At 42.3% G+C, this 27,655-nt stretch overlaps 1 protein-coding gene across 1 annotated transcript in view; it reads left to right on the top strand.

Moving 5' to 3' along the window:
• LOC137332207 (glutamine--fructose-6-phosphate aminotransferase [isomerizing] 2-like) overlaps positions 1 to 27,655 on the top strand; it is a 76,712-nt gene that overhangs the window by 18,765 nt on the left and 30,292 nt on the right. The window contains exons 3-9 of the mRNA XM_067995903.1: positions 1,582 to 1,686; positions 4,450 to 4,575; positions 18,870 to 18,928; positions 19,008 to 19,142; positions 20,064 to 20,125; positions 23,668 to 23,747; positions 27,204 to 27,324. Of these exons, the coding sequence (XP_067852004.1) occupies positions 1,582 to 1,686; positions 4,450 to 4,575; positions 18,870 to 18,928; positions 19,008 to 19,142; positions 20,064 to 20,125; positions 23,668 to 23,747; positions 27,204 to 27,324 (688 nt within the window). The remainder of the gene's footprint in view (positions 1 to 1,581; positions 1,687 to 4,449; positions 4,576 to 18,869; positions 18,929 to 19,007; positions 19,143 to 20,063; positions 20,126 to 23,667; positions 23,748 to 27,203; positions 27,325 to 27,655) is intronic.

The raw sequence follows: 27,655 nt of genomic DNA, 5'->3' as shown, positions 1-27,655 counted from the left end.
TCTGCTAAGAGAGAAAATAAGGCCCAGACAGGTTAGCTTAAGAATAGAGCCAATCAAGCTCAGCATACATCTTAATCAGATTCAATGCTAGGACTGACCAAAAGCCCAAAAAACAGGACATGAAGGCTTGGTTTATTATTTTTCTTATTTACAAGGACGATGGTCAAGATAACGTGTGATTCACTGTAATTGTTCTGTATGTAAACTTGTTGGCTGTAAAATAAAGCAGCTTAACTATTTGTACGTGGCCTCACCTCACAAAAGTGTTTGTCAGTTTGCCTACCAGAAATTTGGAGAAGTGCATGAGAGCTTGTGGGAAGGACATGGTATCCAGTTCAGATAACAAGGGGGTTCTATTGATGCACCCTTACCTCCCCCCACCCCCCCAAGTCATGCTAATGCACTAGATATTGGGCAGTACAGATGAATTCCTAAGCGTAAGACACTGGTCCACTTACAGGAGTGACCAGCGTTGCTGAACCTGAGGGAATATCTAAAGCAGGCTAGAAATATCTAATGCTATACAAGAACAATAATTTGCATTTATATAGTGTCATGAACTTAAAAATATCCCAAAGCACTTCATAATGGAAATAGAAGTACAGACACTGAGACTTGGAGAGAGATTGGGAGGGGTGACTGAAAGCTTGGCTAAAAAGATGGATTTTCAGTAGGTGTTGAGGTGGAAGTTTTCAGGGAGTTTGAATTTTAGGGCTGTGGTGGATGAAGGGAGGGCAATTGCACAAGGCCAGACAGAGTCAGAGGACCAAAGGATTCAGGAAGGTATATAAGGCTTGATGAGTGATAAGAGACCATCATGGGATTAGAAGACCAGGATGAGGATTTTATATTTAATGTGTTGGGCGTAACAGGGAGCTAATGTAAGTTAGCAAGGACGGGAGTGATCAGTGAGCAGGACCTGTGCAGTTCAAGGCCTCAGGCAGCCGAATCGGGTACACATAATTTACTCGTCAGCCTTGTCTTAGTTTTGTGCTCTCGCCTCTGAGTCAGAAGGTCATAAGTTTAAGCACGTAATCTAGGCTGACACTTTAGTACAGTATTGACGAGTGCTGCACTGTTGAAGGTATCTTATTTCAGAAAAGACTTTTAACCAAGCCCAGGTGATTCAGTTGTCCATATTCTGTGGAAGAGGAGAGTATTTGGACAGTGCTCCATGTTGTCTTTTAAATCCCTCAGCTTCTCTTTCCCTGCCCCCCCTTGCCCCCGCCCTTCTGAAGACAGTGATTCATGCTAGAATACAGCACAGTTCCCTCCAGTGATTCATTCTTCACTTGCAAGCCCAGACAATGAATGAGGAGGGGTTTGGAAGGGTGCATCACATTTTAAACCCTGTCTTGCTCAACATCTTCGTATATGCACATTACAGCAGAGATCCTGCCCCTCCTTTCTAGTCTGTGACAAACAGACCCAATTGAGGTGTGACTGATCACAACAGAAATGAAAATTCTTTATTACAAATCCTTTTTTTCTGTTGCTTGCGCAACCATATACATTAGTTTCTTTAGAAGAACTTGAAATAATCTGCTTTCATTTCTGAATAACTACTGTTTTAAATAACAGGAATAGCAATTGATGAAGATAGTGACAAAGATCATAAAAATGGTGGACGCATCTGTCTCTTCAGAAACCGAGGCAAAGTCAAGGCCCTGGCTGAAGAGCTTTATAGTAAGTGACCATGATCTATAAATTATTGTTTCAGTTCTTTGGCAATACTTAATTTAGTAGTCTTTGGTATTTAACATTTTTATTTTTGATGCTTGTATATTTTTTCTCTGCAAATAATGAGCCATATAAAATATTACACTGACCATTCTATTTTAGTTTTATTTTTGTAATTTTTGTATTCATTTTTTAGGCTGTAAAAAAAGTATGAATTTGTTTGTCAAATAATTTTTAAAAACCTGAGCTTTTTTTCCAGCTAAGTATTAATCAAACCAGTAAATATGTGATCTCAATATACATGCCAATCTAGAAAACTAGCAAAAGCTACAGCTCAAAACTGCTCTGAATGTAGGCCTTATGACATATGAAGACGCTGTACACAAAATCAGAGTTTACAGTAGTGCTGCATTTCGAAATTATTGAAGGGGGATGTGGGGGCATGACATTTATTTCCCAGGGATGTCTGAGGTCATGTTCCCCAGAACGCCCAAATGTGTATTTTTTAACCCCATGATTGTGCATTTTCTGGCATTTAAAACCGACTCGAATAGAGTGTAAATATCAGAGTAATTTTTCAAATTAAAACCCATAACCACTTCAACCCTACTTTGCATTGTATTTCAAAACCCTGCTGATTCCAGAAATATAGCAACAGGAGTGCTGAAATAAAGCTCATTAGTAAATTTACATCAGGAAACAGTCTTCTGGTCTCAAAACTAGTTGCTACCAATCTTCTCCTAAGACAACAGCTGAGAATCCCCAGAAAGTTTTTCTGAGGAAAATGGAAACCTTTTATCAAAAGCTGGATTTTAGCAGCCTGTTCGTTGTCTACAAATTAGTTGGGGCAAACACTAAATGCGCACACTTTTGCCGTGTGAAACCAACAACTAACCTTAAAATTTTCTGTCTCATTCATGCACACCCAGCAATAGGAAAAAATTATACCTGGTTGATTTGGTTCCAACAGCCTTCAGTCATGCCTTCCAAAGATCTGATTGGTTGATATTGACAACCTCCAATCTTTTTGTGAAAAAGGATGATTTTATTTCAGCACCAGATTCAATAGTAACTTTCAAAAGGGAATTGGATAAGTACTTGAAGTGGAAACATTTGCAGGGCTTTGGGGAAAGAGCAGGGGAGTGGAACTAATTGGATAGCTCTTTCAAAGAGCGGCACAGACATGATGGGCCAAATGGCCTTCTTCTGTGCTGTATCATTATATGATTGTATGCATGATCTTTATTCTAATCTATCTTGGTTAGGCTAAAATCACCCATTATTGCCCTTGTATATCTCTTTGAAATGTCTGCAGCTCTTCCTCTATCTCATCTCCACTGTTTGGTGGCCTATAATGCACACAGAGAATGATACTATTTCCCTTTCTGTTTCTTAACTATCCATATGGAGTCTGTCTTAATGCAACCCCCCTAGGACATCATGATGTTCTATTGCTTTGATAGCATCCTTTACTAACACTGCCATCATACCACCTTTTTTCTCTCCTATCTCTTCTGAAAATGTTATAACTAGGAATATTAAGCCCCAGTCCTGACTGAATCCAAGTCATATATCTGTTATAGCTACTACATCATATCACTCCATAGTTATTAATGCTTCCAATTTTGTTTTGAATGCTTTCTGCATTCACAAATACCACTCAATCCTGACTCCAACCTTTTGGAGCATTAACTTTTTTTTTGCTGGTTTTCTCATTTAACTTTTTGATATCCTTTGCCTCTTCTACAACAGTGTTTTTTTAAATCTCTTACTACATCAAAGGCTCTTTTAAGCATGAAGAGTCCTTTGTGATCTAAAACCTAAAAATAGACTTTAAAATATCTACATTTTGACCCTTTTTATAATATATAACCTATTTTGGGTTGTGCTCAATTCCTTGAATAAAGTCTGTGTTTTGAAATCTGGTTGTTTTCCCAATTTGGACTGAAATGATGAAAAGACGTTAATGCTAAACCAGTATCAAACACTCCTAGGAGTTGTCATTGATTAAATACTAGTTTTATTGTAGAATCATGATATTACAAACATTTTGCTTATGCTGTACCAGAACAGAGATTCAGGACGAGTTCCCAAGCATCTGAGCTGAGTAATTTTTCAGACTATTTACATTCAGAGTGAAAAGCCCTTGAAAACTTTTTCTTCTTGCCATTTATTCTATTAGCCTACAATTTCAAATAATTGATAGTGAAGATAAAGAAAAAAATAGTTTGACTTTTGTTTTGAAGTTAAAAGTATATATATTTCACAGAATTGGCGTTATCTGCATGAAATGGGAGGGGTAGAGCCTTTCCACATCAACACCGAATGTCGTTCTAGGGTGGGAAATAATTGCAGTGTGAAATACCTAATTTCCTACTATCCCATAAAGATTACTTATTACAGCTGCTGCCTGAAAGATATTTTACCTCGTGCGCTGGCACAACCCAGTGACCTATCTAGCAAATTCCTCTGTACTATTTTCTGAGCAAATAGACGTCACTCCCAACACTAAAAGATTTGTGACATTCACAAAGGAAGTAAGTATCCCTTCAGGCTTCATGAGTAGTGTACCTAAACCAAAAATAAAATACTTGCTCAACTGACTTTTTTAAAGTTAATTATGAGATTTGACTTTCTGCCTTCCAAGCTTGTAAGTAATATGGAATATTGTAATAAATTCAGTTGTAAACTAGTTGCGTAATATTCTGTAGTGATCACTATTTATGCTTAAATACAGCACTTGATATACAACAATTATTTTGTTTTCAGAACAAAAACTTCTGGACTTTGACACAGAATTTGAAATGCACTTTGCGATTGCTCACACTCGATGGGCAACGCATGGGGTTCCAAATGAAATGAACAGTCATCCTCATCGCTCTGATAAAAACAATGGTATGTGTTTTTAATGCATTAAAATGATGAGAGGAGTTCAGATAATCTAAATCAATCAGAATATAAAAATTTGGGTCGTTTATGAATTTCAGTAGAACTCCACAAGATTGAATTGCAGCCCATAACTCACTGCTAGCCATTTAATATAATATCGACTGAATGGTCTTATATTTCTTACTGTTAGGTGGTAGGTGTGCTGAGTACATTTGTTAGATAAAGGGGCATGATGTAAATGATGGAGGAACCTACTAAGACAAAAATAAAGCCTGTCTTTTATTCGCTTGATCTGAACTTCTTTAATTCTGTCATGGTTCATAAGGAGCTAAAAGACAACAAGGTACCAACTTAACCTCATATAATCTTTGTGATGGTTTGGTCTCCTGGTATTATGCTTAAGGGAGGAGCAAGCTATTCAATTCAAATACAAACCTGCTGTAATTTGTTCAGATATATGTTTGATTAACTGCTTTAATAGTTAATTAAATAAATGTTTGCTTCTGGTTACTGTTTTCAGGGAAATTTATTAGCCTGCACTTTTCAAATCACTTGAGTTTTGATCTGGAGCCTTTCAAAGAGGTTAGAACATAAGAAATAGGAGCAGGAGTAGGCCATGTGGCCCCTCGATCCTGCTCCGCCATTCAATAAGATCATGACTGATCTTCTATCTCAACTTCACTTTCCCGCCCAATCACCATATACCTTGATTTCCTCAGTGTCCAAAAATTTGTCGATCTCAGTCTTGAATATACTCAACGACTGAGCGTCCACAGCAATCTGGGGTAGAGAATTCCAAAAATTCACAACCCCCTGAGTGAAGAAATTTTTCCTCATCTCTGTCCTAAGTGGCTGACCCCTTGTCTTGAGACTATGACCTAGTTCTAGACTCTACAGCCAGAGGAAACAGCCTCTCAGCATCTACCCTGTCAAGCCCTGTAAGAATATTATACATTTCAATGAGATCACCTCTCATTCTTCTAAACTCTAGAATATAGGCCAATTCTACTCAATCTCTCCTCATAAGACAAACCTCTCATCCCAGGAATCAATCTTGTGAACCTTAGTTGCACCCCCTCTAAAGCAAGTATATTCTTCCTTAGGTAAGGAGGCCAAAACTGTGTACAGTACTCCAGGTGTGGTCTCACCAGAGCCCTACATAATTGGAGCAAGACCTCGTTACTCTTATACTCCAACCCCCTTGCAATAAAAGCTAAAATACCATTTGCCTTCCTAATTGCTTGCTCTACCCGCACGTTAATTTTCTGTGATTCATTTTTCTTTATTCGTTCATGGGATGTGGGCGTCGCTGGCGAGGCTGGCATTTATTGCCCATCCCTAATTGCCCTTGAGAAGGTGGTGGTGAGCCACCTTCTTGAACCGCTGCAGTCCGTGTGGTGACTGTTCTCCCACAGTGCTGTTAGGAAGGGAGTTCCAGGATTTTGACCCAGCGACGATGAAGGAACGGCGATATATTTCCATGTCGGGATGGTGTGTGACTTGGAAGGGAACGTGCAGGTGCTGTTGTTCCCATGTGCCTGCTGCTCTTGTCCTTCCAGGTGATAGAGGTCGCGGGTTTGGGAGGTGCTGTCGAAGAAGCCTTGGCGAGTTGCTGTCGAAGAAGCCTTGGTGAGTTGCTGCAGTGCATCCTGTGGATAGTACACACTGCAGCCACAGTGCGCCGGTGGTGAAGGGAGTGAATGTTTAGGGTGGTGGATGGGGTGCCAATCAAGTGGGCTGCTTTATCTTGGATGGTGTCAAGCTTCTTGAGTGTTGTTGGAGCTGCACTCATCCAAGCAAGTGGAGAGTATTCCATCACATTCCTGACTTGTGCCTTGTAGATGGTGGAAAGGCTTTGGGGAGTCAGGAGGTGAGTCACTCGCCGCAGAATACCCAGCCTCTGACCTGCTCTCGTAGCCACAGTATTTATATGGCTGGTCCAGTTAAGTTTATGGTCAATGGTGACCCCCTAGGACGTTGATGGTGGGGGATTCGGCGATGGTAATGCCGTTAAATGTCAAGGGGAGGTTGTTAGACTCTCTCTTGTTGGAGATGGTCATTGCCTGGCACTTATCTGGCGCGAATGTTACTTGCCACTCATCAGCCCAAGCCTGGATGTTGTCCAGGTCTTGCTGCGTGCGGGCTCGGACTGCTTCATTATTTGAGGGGTTGTGAATGGAACTGAACACTGCAATCATCAGCGAACATCCCCATTTCTGACCTTATGATGGAGGGAAGGCCATTGATGAAGCAGCTGAAGATGGTTGGGCCTAGGACACTACCCTGACGAACTCCTGCAGCAATGTCCTGGGGCTGAGATGATTGGCCTCCAACAACCACTACCATCTTCCTTTGTGCTAGGTATGATTCCAGCCACTGGAGAGTTTTCCCCCTGATTCCCATTGACTTCAATTTTACTAGGGCTCCTTGGTGCCACTCTCGGTCAAATGCTGCCTTGATGTCAAGGGCAGTCACTCTCACCTAACCTCTGGAATTCAGCTCTTTTTTCCATGTTTGGACCAAGGCTGTAATGAGGTCTGGAGCCAAGTGGTCCTGGCGGAACCCAAACTGAGCATCATTGAGCAGGTTATTGTTGAGTAAGTGCTGCTTGATAGCACTGTCTGCAACACCTTCCATCACTTTGCTGATGCTTGAGAGTAGACTGATGGGGCGGTAATTTGCCGGATTGGATTTGTCCTGCTTTTTGTGGACAGGACATACCTGGGCAATTTTCCATGACGATCCGGATTCTTTCCCCTCAGTCTGGTTCAGTAATAACTGAAGTCGAATACATTTTAAAGTTCAGCACATCTTTAATAGCAGGGTTCTTAGTCTGCAGCATTGATTTGGACTCCTGATAGAGTCCCTCTATGCTAGCAGAGCAAGAACAAAAACATACAGAAATCCACACGTTTTTATACAGATGAATAGGGTTGGAACATACTTAACGAGGGTCAACACCAATCATAAGCCGGGCATAGGTTGCCATGCGAGGTTACATTATTTCCGGCCAATCATAAATCGTCCATGTGCTGATCATGCTGCTGTTAGACATCAAAGGGGATACTTCCTCACTTTCCAACTTGGAATGTTCTTCCCTGTTCCTTCTGTTCCTTATCTCCCAACCTGGAATGTCTTTCAACTTTGGCTAAGCTCGTTACCTATATTGATCTGCCATAAACATGGAGACATTCAGACCAGTCCTTGACTCACATCAAAGACCTATCATTGATAAGACAATGCAGGCCTGCTGACTAAGCAAACATATGGCCCAGCAGGAGGGCCAGGCCACTTGTATCAATCTCAGTTACTAACTAATTAACCCTTTCTAACCATTTTGCATTCTGCTTCTTTGCCACGTAGGCATTTTAATATTTTACTAAAAACTGACCACGTAGGGATTCTCATTCCCCCCTTTTATCATATCATGATAACCAATTATTACGGTGCTCACTGGTCTTGCAGGTTCTGCAGCAACATTTAAGTAAGCAATAAACTATAAGAATTATAACAATGAATATGACTAGCCCTTGAACTAGAGAAGTCCCAATAGAACACAGACATGTTTCATCAATACGCCTTTGTATCTTATCTGTTCTCAGGAACAGACTCCTTCTAAACATCTCTCAAGTAAGCTGCGAATGTCCTTGATCAGCTAAACCTATTCATGTTAGTTTGAAAAGGCTAACATGGTCAAATGTCCTATGGTGCTTTATATTTTGTTTCCAGCCTAACTAGACTAAATGGTACCTTTCAGACCATTTTACACCTGTGAATTGGTGCCCTCCCCATTATATCCCTTAATCCAAATTCTCCCTACAATATCCCGTTAGATGCTGTACCTCATCTTAACCAGGTTCCCTTCGTGTTGGCCACCAGTCCGGGTGGAAGAGAGGCAGAGCATCTGATAATCCTATCAAACTATAATTGTCTTCCCTTTTACATGCACCTTACCCCAGCGGGTGCTACTCCCGGTACCATTAAGATGTTTTCTTAGTTGAAACCACAGAGACAATGGGGACATTCTCACCCAGGCTCTGTTTTACTATCTTTGCCAAACCCTTCATCCTCTACTTACATTTATTACATGCAATGAAAATCAAGAAGCACATTCCAACAAACTGCACTACGACTAATACATATGAAACTAATCTAATCCAAAGATGGATCTGTATATTCAGTCCCAAATTCCAGAGGTCATTTGACCAGGTGGTGACTTTAATTTGGTCAATGTCATGCTTAATGTTGTTATTGTCCTGTTGTAGGTTATAATAAACCTTCTGGGAGAGGCGTATCTCCATTCGCAATGCTTCCAAGTATTTAGGCAACAGGGGTGTCAGATACCCAAATGTGTCCTGATATGCTTTTAAGTCCTTTCTGACATTCTCAGAAACTTGTAAGGTGGTGAGGTTATGCCGATGTATCTCTACCAGTTCCTCGGGTCCAATCCGAACCAGGACTTCAGAAATGGAGTAGAATTCTGGACTTAAAATATCACAAGTTAGATTGGCATATTTAAACGTTTTCAAATTAGTTGTAACACAGTATTCGCCCTCTCCGGCATATGCCACTTAAGTGGGTTTTAGATCCGCCTCTAGGGCCTCCATGGTACAGTTAATATCCCGATTGGTCGGTATTATTAAACCCACACTGTGCTTCTGGGCTGTGTCCAACACTATGTGGACACACAGTGACAGCATGTCTAGTAACACATCCCTTTAATTTTGTTCCAGCCAATCAGCTTAAATCTACGTCCTCTAGTTCTTGAACCCTCTGCTAGGGGAAACAGGTACTTCCTGTCTACTTTATCTGGGCCCCTCATAATCTTGTAATTTTGTATCCATCGTGCGGATATCTTCTAAATATTGTTTCTCCCAATTTTATTGTTAACTAATGGGAACCTAACCCTGAATTTTGGAAATCCAAATTACTGTGTCCCTCTTTACTTTAATTTCAGTCCTTTTGATTGATACCAGTGTTTCCTGACTGTTTCATTAATTAGTTGGTTTCTCTATGGACCATGTGTCAGTGCCTTGTTTAAAAGGATTTCTCACTCGCCTGGACCACATTAACCATTTTCCTGTTGTGCTGTTGTCAAGTAACTGAGCCTGTCTGAGATTCATTCTTCACTGTATCTTCTTCATGTATCTCCGCATACTAGCAGCATCTCATAGGAATGAGCTTAGTGTTCTTGGATATTAACTTTCTGCTGGCCAGTCTCTTCTTCCTCATGGTATTTTCGAACATTTTCCATGGCACACATCATATGTCCTGTAGGATTCAGTCCTGTAAAAGCAACTGGTTTGTTTAAAGAGTGGTTGCAATAGCTCACCAGGCCATAGGCCTTTGTAATCATGTTCTTCATCCTGATCTCCGTTTCAGATGATGGCAACATACATTTGTATCTTTTATGTCCACTGTAGCCACTCTTAGGTTTTCAGGTTATTTTATCAAAAAGATCAGGGGTGTCTAGAGTGCTTATCTCCCCCTGCATGGTCCCGATGTCAGGGTAGTGGCCAGGCTATTGAGTGTAGTTTTCTCATTATTCATTATAGGCAAGGACACAAATATCTCCACGAGAAAGCTATCAATTTACTATTCTCAACTACACTTTCCTGACTTCCACTAGATTGTATATTTATGCCAGATTGATTTTTTTATCATGCCCAATTCAATGACTTTAGAGAAATTCCCATATCTCCCCACCTCGAGCATTCTGTCTCGGAAGACAACAAATAGGCTAAAACAAAACAAATCAAAATGTTTTCAAAAGAACAGAATCAGGTTGATATCACAACGCTGTGACATTTGGTATCTGCTGATGTCTGCAGCTAAAGTCTTAAATCTTTAACACCACTGGATCGTTTCCTGCACCAAATTTCTCCAGCAAAGGTTGCACCGTAACTTTGTAACTACTCTTGGTAATCCTGCACCATCAACACTCACGTGGTCCCAAAAAAAAACCAGGGTCACCTGTTTTAAAAGAAACACAGAAAATCCATTGCGGCTCTTCTTGAGAGCCCAAGTGATTAATTTGTCAAATCTTCATTTATTATTTATTTATCCAAAGGAATAATCCCTATACCCAAAACAAATTCAGAAAACAAAACAGGAGAGAGAAATTGCCTAGTTCCATTCTCGCTCTCTCTCTGAAGCACGCAGCCTGTCTGAAATAAACACTGTCTCTCCCACATACAGATGTACGCAGGGCTGCAGACTGGAATTTCTAACTCCAAGTCCTGATCTCTGTGTTTTCAAGATGTAACCACATTAAGCAGATATCATTAGCAGCCGCCTGCTAAGATACGTTATATTCCTCTTTTATTAATTTATTAATGGTTTGGGCATGTGTTTCTAGCACTGTAGCTATCCTTTGCAAATATATGGTCAGCATTTGATCCTCAGACAATTCCTTATCTGTATTTTCATTTATCTTTTAATATATCTTTAATGCGAGACCCTAAATCTCTGACCTTTTGATCTAATGTTGTCAAATCAATGGTGTTAACAACGGAGGCAAAGGCAGTTGCTATATCACTTATCACAGATCTTTACGTCTCCATATTTGCCTATCTCTTTTTACGATGTCCACCTCCATTCCATGTGGCTCTTTGTTTTAACACTTGAGTTAGGAGGTGTTGATCTAATTGTTGAGTTTTCTTAGCAGTCTCAATGCGAGTTATATAATTTGTCAGGGAAGGTCTCCCCTCTTTGGTCAGATCTTGTATTCTACTATTAATTTCAAATAAAATTGAATAGCCCCAGAACTTGTCCAAACTTCCTTATCATACTGTGGCAGGGTAAAACTGATAGGCGTTTAGTACCCTGTGTCAGTACATAGCTCAAGTAATGGACTTCCAATTGTCTAACCTATGCTTCCTTTTCATATGATTTGTTTTACATTCCTTTCTTATCAATTTTTCACTGTAGCGTGAAAACTTATATCTCAGTCAATTGTAGCCTTTGGCATTTCCGAGTGATTGGGACAATTTTACTAATATAACCTATACCAATTGTTACCTCATGTTCACCTGTGTTCTGGGCAAGCCTCAGACAGTTCTCAACCGACTGGGTCATTTCTATCTGTTTGAACTGGTCTTGGCATGACAGTCTGGCTTCTTGGGATGGAAGGGGTTAATATTAACTTGCTCTTGTGGTAGGAGTAACTTGATCCTTCTCCCTTTTGAGATTAAGTTCCCACCTTCAAAATTTCACTTCACACAGGTTTGACTGATTTTTTTACTTCTCACATTTGTGGATTGCTTTATACTATATTTTTGCACACTATTTTTTCACATACTTTTAGTGGATGTGAGCTGTTCCAGCTTTCCGACTTTTCCTATCACAGTGATACCAGATAGTTTTTTTAATCTATCCCGTTAATTTTTAACCTCTTTTTAAACCACAGCCAATCACAAAATAAACATTCAAAATGCCAATTTTTTGAAGATCCCATGTCTGGAATTTAACATGCCCACACTTTATAAGAACCAGAATTTAATAGGTCACTTAACCTCAATAACTCCAATTTTAATTCGGCAGTATCAGAATTAAACACACGACAAGACAGATACATTACACAAAGGAAGAAAACACGTAAGACACAGTAAGAAGGGGGCGTGGCCCACAACACCGACAAAAAAAACACTGATCAAGACAGGCTTTTTAAAGGGACAGTACACTTAAACAACAAAACCTTTCTTTTTCGGGCCTCTGTCTTCTAAACATTTGTCTAGTCACTTAATTCTATCCATATTTTTTACAGTACTGTCTCCATAAAGCAATTAGTTCTTTGGCTGTGGTACCTCTGTTATTTTTCCAAATTAATTCCTGAGCCTTTTTTGGCGGCATCTAAGTTTTATCACTAGTTCCTGTTTATATCCAATCATCAGGAACTTAAACCCTGACTACCCTCAGTGATATTAACCACTGACCTACCGCTTACAAGTTATTCCCTCAGTGATATTCGACCACTGACCTCTTCCTGCTATATCTGTGTATTCGCCAGACTGACCTGAATCTTGTAAGGACACCACACGAGTGTTAGCGATCGGACGATTCGTCGTCAGACTGACGGATTGGAGGAAAACCGACATAGTAAATTAAGACTACTTACATCGGGGCGCCATTTCCTTCCTCCGTGTCTGAGACAATCCGCCTCTTACTCCGCGAACTCTCGGTGAACGACCGTTAAGATCCCACCTCTGACACCAAATGATGATCCGGATTCTTTCCCCTCAGTCTGGTTCAGTAAAAACTGAAGTCGAATACATTTTAAAGTTCAACACATCTTTAATAGCAGGGTTCTTAGTCTGCAGCATTGATTTGGACTCCTGATAGAGTCCCTCTATGCTAGCAGAGCAAGAACAAAAACATACAGAAATCCACACGTTTTTATACAGATGAATAGGGTTGGAACATACTTAACGAGGGTCAACACCAATCATAAGCCGGGCATAGGTTGCCATGCGAGGTTACATTATTTCCGGCCAATCATAAATCGTCCATGTGCTGATCATGCTGCTGTTAGACATCAAAGGGGATACTTCCTCACTTTCCAACTTGGAATGTTCTTCCCTGTTCCTTCTGTTCCTTATCTCCCAACCTGGAATGTCTTTCAACTTTGGCTAAGCTCGTTACCTATATTGATCTGCCATAAACATGGAGACATTCAGACCAGTCCTTGACTCACATCAAAGACCTATCATTGATAAGACAATGCAGGCCTGCTGACTAAGCAAACATATGGCCCAGCAGGAGGGCCAGGCCACTTGTATCAATCTCAGTTACTAACTAATTAACCCTTTCTAACCATTTTGCATTCTGCTTCTTTGCCACGTAGGCATTTTAATATTTTACTAAAAACTGACCACGTAGGGATTCTCATCCACATTGTCGGGTAGATGCCAGTGTTGTAGCTGTACTGGAACAGCTTGGCTAGAGGCGCAGCTAGTTCTGGAGCACAAGTCTTCAGCACTACAGCTGGGATGTTGTCGGGGCCCATAGCCTTTGCTGTATCCAGTGCATTCAGCCGTTTCTTGATATCATGTGGAGTGAATCGAATTGGCTGAAGACTGGCTTCTGTGATGGTGGGGATATCAGGAGGAGGCCGAGATGGATCATCCACTCGGCACTTCTGGCTGAAGATGGTTGCAAACGTCTTTTGCACTCACGTGCTGGACTCCACCATCATTGAGGATGGGGATGTTTGCAGAGCCTCCTCCTCCCGTTAGTTGTTTAATTGTCCACCACCATTCACGACTGGATGTGGCAGGACTGCAGAACTTTGATCTGATCCGTGGGTTGTGGAATCGCTTAGCTCGGTCTATAGCATGTTGCTTCCGCTGTTTAGCACGCATGTAGTCCTGAGTTGTAGCTTCACCAGGTTGGCACCTCATTTTTAGGTACGCCTGGTGCTACTCCTAGCATGCTCTTCTACACTCCTCATTGAACCAGGGTTGATCTCGTGGCTTGTTGGTAATGGTAGAGTGAGGAATATGCCGGGCCGTGAGGTTACAGATTGTGCTGGAATACAATTCTGCTGCTGCTGATGGCCCACAATGCCTCATGGATTCCCAGTTTTGAGCTGCTCGATCTGTTCTGAATCTATCCCATTTAGCACGGTGGTAGTGCCACACAACACGTTGGATGGTGTCCTCAGTGCGAAGACGGGACTTCATCTCCACGAGGACTGTACGGTGGTCACTCCTACCAGTGCTGTCATGGACAGATGCATTTGCGACAGGTAGATTGGTGAGGACGAGGTCAAGTAAGTTTTTCCCTTGTGTTGGTTCGCTCACCACCTGCTGCAGGCCCAGTCTGGCAACTATGTCCTTCAGGACTCGGCCAGCTCGGTCAGTAGTGGTGCTACTGAGCCGCTCTTGGTGATGGATATTGAAGTCCCCCACCCAGAGTACGTTTTGTGCCCTTGCTACCCTCAGTGCTTCCTCCAAGTGGTGCTCAACATGGAGGAGGACTGATTCATCAGCTGAAGGAGGACGGTAGGAAGGGTAATCAGCAGGAGGTTTCCTTGCCCATGTTTGACCTGATGCCATGAGATTTCATGGGGTCCAGAGTCAATGTTGAGGACTCCCAGGGCCACTCCCTCCTGACTGTATATCACTGTACCGCCACCTCTGGTGATTCATGTACAAAGATCCCCAAATCCTTTTGACTGTCAACCTTTCTTAGTCTCTCACCTTTTAAAAGAAAATACTCTGCTTCTGTATTCTTCCTACCGAAGTGGATAAGTTCACATTTCCCTACCTTATACTCCATCTGCCAACTTCTCGCCCACTCACTTAACCTGTCTATATCCCTTTGCAGACCCTTTGTGTCCTCCTCACAGCTTACTTCCCCACCTAGCTTTGCATCGTCAGCAAACTTGGATACATTACACTTTGTCCCTTCATCATTGATATATATTGTAAACAGCTGAGGCCCAAGCACTACTCCTTGCGGCACCCCACTGGTTACAACCTGCCAACCTGAAAATTACCTGTTTATTTCTACTCTCTGTCTTCTGTCTGTTAACCAATCCTCAATCCATGCTGATATATTACCCCCAATCCCATGAGCCCTTATCTTGTGTAACAACCTTTTGTGTGGCACCTTATTGAATGCCTTTTGAAAATCCAAATATACTACATCCACTGGTTCCCCTTTTTCTGCCCTGCTAGTTACACCCTCAAAAAAAAAACTCTTAATGGATTTGTCAAACACGATTTCCCCTTCTTAAAATCGTGTTGACACTGCCTAATCATATTATGATTTTCTAAGTGCCCTGTTACTATGACCTTAACAATAGATTCTAGCATTTTCCCTACTATTGATGTTGGGCTAACTGGCCTGTCGTACCCTGTTTTCTCTCCCTTCTTTCTTGAATAGTAGGGTTACATTTGCTATCTTCCAATCCGTGGAGACCGTTCTAGAATCTAGGGAATTTTGGACGATCAAAACCAATGCATCCACTATCTCTACCACCTCTCTTAAAACCCTAAGATGTAGTCCATCAGGTCTGGGGGATATGTCGGCTTTTAGTCTCATTAATTTCTCCAGTAATTTTTCTTTACTAATATTAATTGCTTTAAGTTCCTCACTCTCATTAGACCCTTGGCTCCCCACTATTTCCAGTATGTTTTTTGTGTCTTCTACTGTGAAGACAGATACAAAGCATTTGTTTATCGTCTCTGCCATTTCCTTATTCCCATTATAATTTCTCCTGTTTCTGTCTCTAAGGCACCCACGTTTACTTTCGCTAATCTTTTACATACTTGTGGAAGCTCTTACAATCTGTTTTTATATTTCTTGCCAGTTTACTCTCATGTTCAATTTTCTCCCTCTATCAATTTCTTGGTCATCCTTTGCTGATTTCTAAAAGCCTCCCAATCCTCAGGCTTACTATTTTTGGCAAAATTGTGAGCCTCTTTTAATCTAATACTATCCTTAACTTCTCTCGTTAGCCATGGTTGGATCATTTTTCCCGTGGAGTTTTTATTCCTCGAGAATGTATATTCATTGAGAATTATGAATTATTTCTTTAAATGTTCGCCATTGCTTATCTACCATCATATCTTTTAACCTAATTTCCCAATCTACCTTAGCCAACTCGTCCCTTATACCTACGTAATTGGCTTTGTTTAAATTTAAGACCCTAGTTTCAGACTTAGCTACATCACTCTCAAACTCAATATGAAATTCTATCATATCACGATCACTCTGCCCCAGAGGATCCTTAGCTATAAAATTACTAGTTAACCCTGTCGCATTGCACAATACTAGATCTAAAATAAGCCTGTACCCTAGTTGGTTCCTTGACATACTGTTCTGGAAAACTGTCTCGAATGCATTCCACGAACTCGTCCTCCAAACTACTTTTGCCAATTTAGTTTGCCCAGTCGATAATGAAGAGTAAAGTTCCCCACGATTATTGCATTACCCTTGTTACATGCTCCTCTAATTTCCTGATTTATACTCTTTCCAACACTGTAACTACTGTTAAGGGGCCTATAAACTGCTCCCAGCAGTGTTTTCTGCGCCTTGTTATTTCTTAGCTCCACCCATACTGATTCTACATCTTGATTTTCTGAGCTAAGATCCTTTCTCACTACTGCCTTTATCTTATCCTTTATTATCAGGGCTGCCACTCCTCTTTCCATTTTGCCTGTCTTTTCTAAAAGTCAAGTACCCTGGAATACTTAGTTCCCAACATTGGCCACCCTGCAATCTCAGTAATAGCTACTACATCAAACCCATTTATCTCTCTTTTAAGCCATTAATTCATTTGTCTTGTTACGAATGCTTCATCCAATCAGATATAGTGCCTTCAGTTTTAACTTTTTACTATTTTTCCCTGATGTGACCTTAGTCACTGATGCCCTATTACCTTTGTTAAACTCTCTGTCCCTTCCTGACACACTCTGCTTGCTTTCACCCAAATCGCTACTCTTCTCTACAGCCTTGACTTTTCTTTTTCGACTTATAAATTTACCCTCACCTGAACCCTCTTCCAACCCCTCCCCCCATCTTCTCTTATTAGTTTAAAGCCCTATCTACTGCTCTAGTTATTCGATTGGCTAGGACACTGATCCCAGCCCGATTTAAGTGGAGCCCGTCTCAACGGAACAGCTCCCTCTTTCCCCAGTACTGGTGCCAGTGCCCCATGAATTGAAACCCCTGCTTCCTACACCACTCTTTCAGCAACGCATTTAACCATCTAATCTGTTTGTCCCGATGCCAATTTGCATGTGACTCAGATAGCAATCCAGAGATTATTACCTTTTGAGGTTCTGCTTATTAATTTAGACCCCAGCTCCTCAAACTCCCTCAGCAGAGCCTCATTCCTAGTTCTACCTATGTGGATCATGACAACTGGATCCTCCCCCTCCTGCTTCAAGTTCTTCTCCAGCCACGAGAAGATGTCCTTGACCCTGGCAGCGGGCAGGCAACATGGGCGTCAGAGCTCCTGGTCACAGCTGCAGAGAACAGTATCTATCCCCCTGATTAGACTATCCCCTAACACTACCACATTCCTTTTCGCTCCCCCTACTTGAATGGCCTCCTGTACCATGGTGCCGTGGTCAATTTGTCCATTCTCCCTGCAGTCTTTGTTCTCATCCACACAGGTAGCAAGTACCTTGTACCTGTTGGACAAGGGCAATGACTGAGGCTTCTCCACCACTGCATCTGGGGTCCCCTTATCTGCCTGACTTGCAGTCACACCCTCCTATCCCTGACCACTAACCACTAACCAAATCTAAACCACTACCTAACCTAAGGGGTATGACTGCCTCCTGGTTCAGTGTCCAGGTAACTCTTACCCCTCCCTGATGCATCGCAATGTCTGCACCTCGGACTCCAGCTCAAAAACTCTGAGCCGAAGTTCCTCAAGTTACAGACACTTACTGCAGATGTGGTTACCCGAGATCACGTCGCTCTCCACAAACATCCACGTGCTGCAGTTGGGAGTAAAATGTGCTGATTGAAAGTAGCCTTGTGAAAAAGCTGGGGCCTCTAGAGCAGCGTTGTCCAATACATTAGCTGCCAGCCAAATGTGGCTAATTGGGAATCCAGATGCGGCTAATTGCATTTCTGATAACCCATCTACAGTATGCCATTCGCAGAGCCAACAGAATGACATTGGCAGAGCCTGGGGATAGGTCACCTGCCGATCCTGTCTGCCCAAGATACTGTGTGAGATGGATAAATCATAGAAAGGGAATAGCATATCACTTTTTATTTAATGTACAAAGATTTTTTCAATATTATTTTTCTCTGAAACCCTGCCTGGGAAAACTGAGTACGAATTACGGGGAGCGGGCAGGAAATTGGACATGAATTTAGATTTGAGGTTTGGATCAGACCAGCCATGATCTTATTGAATGGCGGAGCAGGCTTGAAGGGCCGATTGGCCTATTCTTGCTCCTATTTCTTATGTTCTTATGTAAATTGTAGTGTATCTGCCACTGGCCTGACCTGAAAACAGCTAACTCGGTACTGACCAGGAATTGTATCTAGGATCCCTCTAGCTTGTATGTTTAGTGTAAATGATCCATAGTGGGAACCCAGTACAAAGAATTAATCTAAAATTGGATAAAGGGGAAATTCTCGGCTTCTGTCACCAACATCCTCGATTGCATTGCCAAGATCAGTAAATCATTGGGTAAGGAGTACAAGGCATGACTCGTCCTACCATTTTGACTTGCCAATATGCTGTGGCAGCCGTGAATCTTTAAATTCATACTTGTACAACATTAAAGAATTGATGACTTACAGGTTCAACAGTGTTATTTTTATTTTAGAATTTGTGGTAGTTCATAATGGAATTATCACGAACTACAAAGATCTAAGAACATTTCTGGTAAGTAGAATTGTAGTAAGCTGTTCTAAATTTAATGTACTTAATAAATATCTGTTAATTCCAAAATTTTCCATTACAGGAGAGTAAAAATTATGAGTTTGAATCTGAGACAGACACTGAAGTGATTCCAAAACTAACGAAGTATGTGTATGACAACAGAGAAAGTGAAGACATTGGATTTTCCACTTTGGTGGAAAGAGTTGTTCAACAGCTGGTGAGCTGCAATTAATTCTCTTTCCAAAAAGAAAAGCATTTGAATGTTAAAACATTTGAATGTTATGTTGACATGGGAAATGGAATATAAATGTTATTTATGTATCCATAGTAATCTGGTTCATATACCTTTTATCAATGTTTGATGAATATTTACAACAGAATTTCATCACCTATATGCTGGACATTGAAGATTTAGACATATTTCATGAATGGAAAGCCAAAACATGCAGTTTAAAATATTTTATGATTGCGACTACCATCACTTAAATAACAGTGCAAATAGACTTAAGTACTTGTATTGAAATCAAGTTACATTTATTAATATCGATATAGTTGTAATTAGTATTGCAATTGATAAATTCTGAACAAAATTTGAAACTTTGGGATCTGTGTTGCCACTATTTGGGCACCCATGGCTACCTCATTTTTGAGATTAGGGCAGTAACTGCAACTTTTAAAGTGTTGTTTTAGTTGCCTATTAATCGATGCTTTGGTGGCAGTACTGGCCATCGAATCAAAATCTAAGTAGATAACAGTGGGAAAAGTTTGAACACATTCTTTTAAGTTGTGCATTTATTTTGGATAGCCATACAAATACAAATGGTTGAATTGGGATTTTATTTCACACAACTTTGGGGCCTCCCATTTCTTTCATGCCGATTACATCATTAATTTGGAGACTATTTTCCTAAAACTGTGCCAAGCAGTGGAAATGTGTGGAAATGCCTCTAAAGGTCAAAGAATGAATTGTGTTTTATGAATTTTTTTTGCAGAGCACTTCTGAACATTGTGCATAATTGTACTGAGAATGTACTCTTGATTTTCTAATAGCCGTTTTAGTGCAGTGATTAAATCTGCTTTTTCAGGTGGCAATAAAACTGATTTAACAACTGAAATTACATTCTTTTTGTACTTGCAGGAAGGAGCATTTGCACTTGTCTTCAAGAGCAGTCGCTTTCCAGGTGAAGCAGTTGCTACTAGGTTAGTGAGAGGTTATGGTGTCTGTAATAGTTACCATTGGAGCTTCTTTGTCAGATCATTGAGCGCTTGTGATGTTATCTACCTTGTCTTAAAATTTCAAAAATGTCTACTTTTGATTCTTGCAGCCTATTTAGGAATGTTTATTATCTTTTTATTACTGTTTTTTTTAATTTAAAGTCAAATATTCAATTACTGGATGACAAGGAGCATACAGGGTAAGATGAGGCAAAGAAGGGAAGCTTACGTCAGACACTGAGAGCTCAATACTGCAGAAAGCCTAGAGGAGTATAGAACGTGCAGGGGTGAAATTAAAAAGGACAGTAGGAAAACAAAGAGAGAGCATGAGAAAATACTGACAAGTAAAATTAAGGAAAACCCAAAAATGATTTATAAATACATAAAGAGCAAGAGGATAACTAAGGAAAGAGTAGGGCCTATTAGAGACCAAAAAGGTAACATGTGATGTTGGTATGGTTCTTAATGAATACTTTGCGTCTGTCCTCACAAAGGAGGAGGACGATGCAGAGGTTGTAGTTGAGGAGGACTGTCAAATATTGGATGGGATAAACAGTGAGAGAGGAAATATTAAGGGGTTTAGCATCTTTGAAAGTAGATAAATCGCCAGGCCCAAATGAAATGTATCCCAGGCTGTTACGAGAAGCAAGAGAGGAAATAGCGGAGGCTCTGACCATCATTTTCCAATCCGCCCTGGCTTACAGATGTGGTGCCGGAGGATTGGAGGACTGCTAATGTTGTACCGTTGTTTAAAAAGGGAGAAATGGATAGACCTAGTAATTACAGGCCAGTCAGTCTAACCTTGGTGGTGGGCAAATTATTGGAATCAATTCTGAGGTTCAGTACAAACCGTCATTTAGAAAAGCACTGATTAATCAAGGACAGTCAACATGGATTTGTCAAGGGAAGGTCATGTCTGACTAACTTGATTGACCCTCCTCGTTACCTCCTCAAAAAATTCAATGAGGGTAGTGCATTTGATGTAGTCAACGTGGATTTTAGCAAGGCTTTTGACAAAGTCCTATATGGCAGACTGGTCAAAAAAGAAAAAGCCCATGGGATCCAAAGGAAAGTGACAAATTGGATCCAAAATTGGCTCAGTAACAGAAAGCAAAGGGTAACGGTTGACAGGTGTTTTCGTGACTGGAAGGCTTTTTCCAGTGGGGTTCCACAGGGCTCAGTTCTAGGTCCCTTGCTTTTAGTGGTATGTATTAATGATTCAGACTTAAATGTAGGGGGCGTGATTAAGAAGTTTGCAGATGATACTAAAATTGGCCATGTGGTTGATAGTGAGGAGGAAAGCTGTAGACTGCAGGAAGATATCAATGGACTGGTCAGGCGGAAAAGTGGCAAATGTGATTCAGTCCGGAGAAGTGTGAGGTAATGCATTTGGGGAGGGCAAACAAGGCAAGGGAGTATACGATAAATGGGAGGATACTGAGAGGTGTAGAGGAAGTGAAGGACCTTGGAGTGCATGTTCACAGATCCCTGAAGGTAGCACGACAGGTAGATAAGGTGGTTAAGGCGGCATACAGAAAACTTTCCTTTATTAGCCGAAGCATAGAATATAAAAGCAGGGAGGATATGATAGAACTGTAGTTAGGCCACAGCTTGAGTACTGCATACAGTTCTGGTCACCACATTACAGGAAAGATGTGATTACACTAGAGAGGATACAGAGGAGATTTACAAGGATGTTGCCAGGACTGGAGAATTTTAGCTATGAGGAAAGATTGGATCGGCTGGGATTGTTTTCTTTGGAACAGAGGAGGTTGAGGGCTGATTTAATTGAGGTGTGTATAAAATTATGAGGGGCCTGGATAGAGTTTACAGGAAGGACCTATTTCCCATAGCAGAGAGGTCAATAACCAGGGGGCATAAATTTAAAGTAATTGGTAGAAGGATTAAAGGGGAGCTGAGGAAAAAAAATTTCACCCACAGGGTGGTAGGGGTCTGGAACTCACTACCTGAAAGGGCAGTAGAGGCAGAAACCCTCATCACATTTTAAAAAGTACTTGGATATGCACTTGAAGTGCCATAACCTGCAAGGCTACGGACCAAGTGCTGGAAAGAGGAATTAGTCTGGGTAGCTCTTTTTCGACCGACACAGACATGATGGGCCAAATGACCTCCTTCTGTGCAGTAAATTTTTCTACTGTCTGATGGGTTGGGAGTAGCATGGAATTGATCAGCTATGAAATAACTAGATTTTGTATACAAAAATGAAGTTATTATGAGCTACTTTAAAGATGAATTAAAATGCGTGGCCATAGTCAATAATGCTGTGTGCAGCTTTGTTTTCTCTCCCAGCCAGTGTTAAAAAGGTTATGAATGGAGTCTATTCTACAAACTCTTAAATGCAGTTCTTGTACAAATCGAGGTTTCTTTCTGGCTGTAGTTCAAAAGAATACATAGGACACTGTTACGTGAGTCAATGAGCAGGCAAAGTAAATTAACATTGAGCACTGAAAGTACTAAAATGAAGGAAAAAATGTAATTTTCTTTTAATTTAAATTAATTGATTTGTTATTCATTTACAAAAGTACCAGTTTTAACTGTCAGCGGGAATTGTCCAGGCATGGGCTGGGGGCGTGCGATAAACCGTCTGGCCCTCAGCAACTCAAAGCTTGGGAGATTGTATCTCCTGGGCCTAATCTGAATGGCCCCCATCAATTTCCTGCCCGAACCTGGCGGGAAGTGATAGCTGGCTGGCAGACAGGAACGGGATTTTGGGCGGCAGTAGGAACAGTTCCCGGCAGTCAGGTAAGTGGCTAGGAGAGGGTCAGGAGAGCAACGCGGTTGGGGGAGGACGGGGAGAGAAGCCTGGGGGAGGCCCTAGGTATCCTGGTGGGGCCCAGAAGAGCACTCCTGCTCCTCCCAGCCCACAAAGAAACCAAAAAAAAATTTTTAAGCTTGCCTTTCTGGACCTCTTCTAGCCAAGCTCCAGTTTGCCGCCAGGTGGGCCTGGAGAAACCACGACGGCTTCCCGGCGCTGGCCTGGTTTTAAAATTGCAGTTGAGTCCCAATCTCCATATTTTAACCCCAGGCCCCCGCTGCCTTCCAGTCGATGTTCTGCTTGCCTGCTCAAAAGAGCAAGTTAAAATTCCAACCAGCAGGAAGGCAGTGCGTCAGTTGGCACATTGATTTTAACTGCCTGCACGTCTGCTTTCCATGGAACAGGCAAGGTTAAAATCAACCCTAAAGTGTTTAGTGAATGTATTCCAAACCAGGCATCACAATTAGCCTGCAGTATATCAGCTGAGGAAGTGATTTAGCTGTACACAAAAGGATTTTTGAAAAGGCATTTATTACGAAACTGTTGCAAAGTAAAGCAACTTGTAAGAAGTGAAACAATAGTAATTTGGGACAATCCAGATATTATACGGTTTAGAAATATTGTTGATTTAGTGAACCTGAATTCTTGCTAATGCCACATGAATTCAGTTGTGCTATTCCCTTTAAATTTAAACTTATAAATTGGAATTTAAATTAGAAAATTCAGTATTTTGTTTTTAAAATCTCTTTAGGCGAGGGAGCCCCCTGCTAATTGGTGTTCACAGCAAGTACAAGCTCGCCACTGACCAGATTCCAATCCTGTACCGAACATGTAAGTCGGGCCATTAGTGTATAAGTGGACTAGTCAATATTTGTTCAAACTTAGAAATTCTGCCAGCTTTTTTGTGTTCTTAATTGACCTCTGTTTGCCAAAAACGAGGAAAATCTGTTTTTTTTTACCAGAGCTGACTGGGTTTTAGCGAATCAGAAACTTATTCTAGCCCGAGGCTTGAATTTTAGTTTGACCATAAGAGATAGGAGCAGGAGTAGGCCATTTGGTCCCTCGAGCCTGCTCCGCCATTCAATGAGATCATGGCTGATCTGATTTTTACCTCAACTCCACTTTCCCACCTTTTCCCCATATCCTTCGACACCCTTGCTGATCAAAAATTTGTCTAACTCAGCCTTGAATGTATTCAATGACTCAGCCTCCACAGCTTTTTGGGGTAAAGAATTCCAAAGATTCACTACCCTCTGGGAGAAGCAATTCCTCCTCATTTCCGTCTTAAACAGGCGACCCCTTATTCTGAGACTATGGGCGTCGTTTTAGCACCCGCTATCGGGTGCGTCCTGGCGGGGGGGCCCCGAAAATCGGAGAATCCCGGAGCGGGACCGGAGCCCGCCTCGAACCCGCGCACTTCCGGGTTCCCCGCTGACGCGCCGGCGTGCGCGCGCAGCCCCCGCTGGTGGCAATCCCGCAGGCAATTTAAGCCAGCGGGATGCCACTTGAAAGTATTTATTTAGGTATTTCAGGTCATTAACTGACCTGATTAAGGGATTATGTGAGGAGGGGTGGGATTTTAGAGCAAACTGGGACTGTTTCCCACACTGGGGGAAACACTCCCAGGTCAAATGGACGTGTTGCAGCTGTCAGCCTGTGGCAGCTGCAAAGGTCCATTTGACAGGTGGGGGGGGGGGCGGGAGACCCTCACCCATTGCAGGAGGCCACTCTGTCACTTGGGACAAAGTTTGGCTTCCACCACCCTCCTCCTGACAGTCAAAGTCACCAACCTGCACACTTACCCCGGGGTCCGGAGACATGTACCTACCTTGCGGACCCCCTCAGATGTACATCTTGCGGATGGGGGCCGCCGTAGCTGCAGTAATGACCTCCTCGGAGGGCGAACAGCATCACCAGCCTCGCCATCCACGCCGTCCACCTCTGACACGTGGAGCTCCACAACAGAGTGCTGTGACACATCCACCTGTACAGCAGGAGGGAGGGCAACCGCAGAGAGAGATGCGTCGCAGAGGGCACTACCCTCGCCACAGGGTCCACAGACCGAGGCTCAGCCTCCTGGACCTCTCTGAGCAGCAGTTCACACGGAGGCTCAGAGTCACTCGACATGTAGTCGTGGACATCTGCAGCCTCTTTCATGCCGAGCTGCTCCTGGCTGGCCCAAGCACCATCTTCTTACCTGTTGCTGTCAAAGTCACCACTGCCCTCAACAACTTCTCCTCCGCATCCTTCCAGGGTGCAACCGGGGACATCGCCGATGTCTCTCAGTCGTCTGCGCAAAAGAGCCCTGCAAATACACCTACACCCACTCTGCAGTGACACAATGGGTGGCATCAGTTGTGGGTCCTCATAGTGATCCTCAGGAGAGGGCATTATTGCACAAACCAGACAGGATTCGTGAAGACATGGCAGTAGTGGTGCCAATATAATATGTAATGTGAGTTGATCAGAAATTCAAAATAAGTAACACACATGACAAACCCTCAAACACCCTTGTGCATCCCCTTCATGCTCACGACACGTTTGCCTTACGCTGCCTACTGCACATATGTGATGCATGCCCTGTGGCTGCAGCACAGGTGGTGGCAGGTTGAGTGAGGCTGGCCGTCAAAGAGATGCACGAGAGGGTGAGTATGAGAGAGAGCCATGAGATTGTATGAGGATCGGGATGAGTAGGTGCAGGTAAGATGAGAATGAGGTTTGAGTGGGTATGAGGTATGATGTGACAGAGTAGTGTTGGCAGTGCAGAAGGAGATGTGGGGTGGGGGCAGTGATGTGGCAGACGGAGTGTAAGGGAAAGACTACGTGTACTCACTTTGGCTGACCTACTGAGGTCATTGGAGCGCCTCCTGCACTGTATGCAGGTGGGCGATATGTTGGTTGCGCTGGTGATCTCCTCTGCCACTCGAGCCAGGCCTTCCTGGTGGCAGAGGCAGGCCGCTTCCTCCCGCACGCCGGGAGGAGGATCTCTGTCCTCCCCCTCCTCCTCACCCCATGTATTGATACCTGGAGTGAGGCATCATTAAACTGGGAGCAGCCTTCCCCCTGGGCTGCTCCATGCTGTAATTTTTGCTATTTGTGGCAGCATCTGTCAGTGGAGGACTGCCCCTTTAAATAGAGCTCCTCCAGCTGACAGATCTTACTGCGCATGCGCAGCCCGCCCGACGCGCAGATCAGCAGTGGGGAACCCGGAGGAGCAGGTAAGTGGTTCCAATTAGTGAATTGGATGCTACAATCGCGCGGGAAGCTGACTAATTTCACCGGGCGCGTTACCCACGCGCCTGATAGCCCCCCCACCGAGAACCCGCAGCCCTGCTAACATCGGGCCCCATGCCCCCTAGTTTTAGATTCCCCCATGAGGGGTAACATCTTCTCAGCAGCTACCCTATTGAGTCCCCTCAGAATCTTGTATGTTTCAATAAGATTGCTGTTTCTAATTGTGAAAGAATTAGGAGTGATCAGAAATATGATAGATAATTAAAGCTGCTATAGTTGAATCATTAAATTGTCACCCCCACTCCAAGTTTAAGCAAGCCTGGTGAGGAAAATGTTGGTAATCAGTAAGCTTCCTCTTCAGCTTTACTGTAAATGGTCACAAGAAAACTATAATTAGAATTGAAAGAAAGAAAACTTGCATTTATATAGCACCTTTCATGACCTCAGGACATCCCAAAGCACTTCACAGCCAATTCGTTATTTTTTTCTGAGTGTGGCCACTGTTATAATCCTGCGCGATTGTAGCATCCAATCCACTAATTGGATCCACTTACCTGCTCCTCCGGGTTCCCCACTGCTGATCTGCGCGTTGGGCGGGCTGCGCATGCGCAGTAAGATCTGTCAGTTGGAGGAGCTCTATTTAAAGGGGCAGCCTAATTTGCACACACCATGGTCCCACAAACAGCAATAGTATAAATGACCAATTAAACTGTTCTGGTGGTATTGGTTGAGGGATAAATATTGGCCAGGACACCGGGAGAACTCCCTTGCTCTTCTTTGAAGTAGAGCCACGAGATCTTTTATGTTCACCTGAGAGGGTAGGCAGGTTCTCAGTTTAATATCCCGTCCAAAAGACAGTGCAGCTCTCCCTCAGAAAGGCACTGCATATTGCGCCTTGAAACTTTCACAACAAAAACTCGGAGCTGTGTGATTTTTTTTTTACTCGTAACATATTTTAGGAAGGAGTTTCTTATTTTCCAGTATGATTATTAATTTATTTTTAGCAAAAGCACTCAACGGAATGATTTGCTGAAGTTTTTTTTTACACTATAGACAACAACAGCAAAAGTGGCAGTACGACCAAGACACAACGAATTGAGACTGAAAATGTTAAGTGCCTGCATCCCATTGGAGAGGAGAAAACTGTTGAATTTTATTTGGCATCTGATGCTAGGTCAGTGCAAAACATACTCTTCTATTTTGTTTGTGTTTGTGTTTTGAAATTCCACTGTAATCTGTACTGACTGTTTGCTAAAGTCAACAATATTGTCTTGACATGCTAATTAATCAATCAAAAGTACTAGCCTGTATTGTTGCTTTCTTTGAATGTGAGCTAGTTAATTCTGAAGAAATGTTCTCCTTTTATTAATGATGTGGAGATGCCGGTGATGGACTGGGGTTGACAATTGTAAACAATTTTACAACACCAAGTTATAGTCCAGCAATTTTATTTTAAATTCACAAGCTTTCGGAGGCTACCTCCTTCCTCAGGTGAACGATGTGGA

Source organism: Heptranchias perlo, chromosome 14, assembly GCF_035084215.1.
Source record: "Heptranchias perlo isolate sHepPer1 chromosome 14, sHepPer1.hap1, whole genome shotgun sequence".
Classification (NCBI taxonomy): Eukaryota; Metazoa; Chordata; class Chondrichthyes; order Hexanchiformes; family Hexanchidae; genus Heptranchias; species Heptranchias perlo.
Note: the sequence above shows the minus strand (reverse complement) of the source record. Positions and strands in the feature narration are given on the sequence as shown.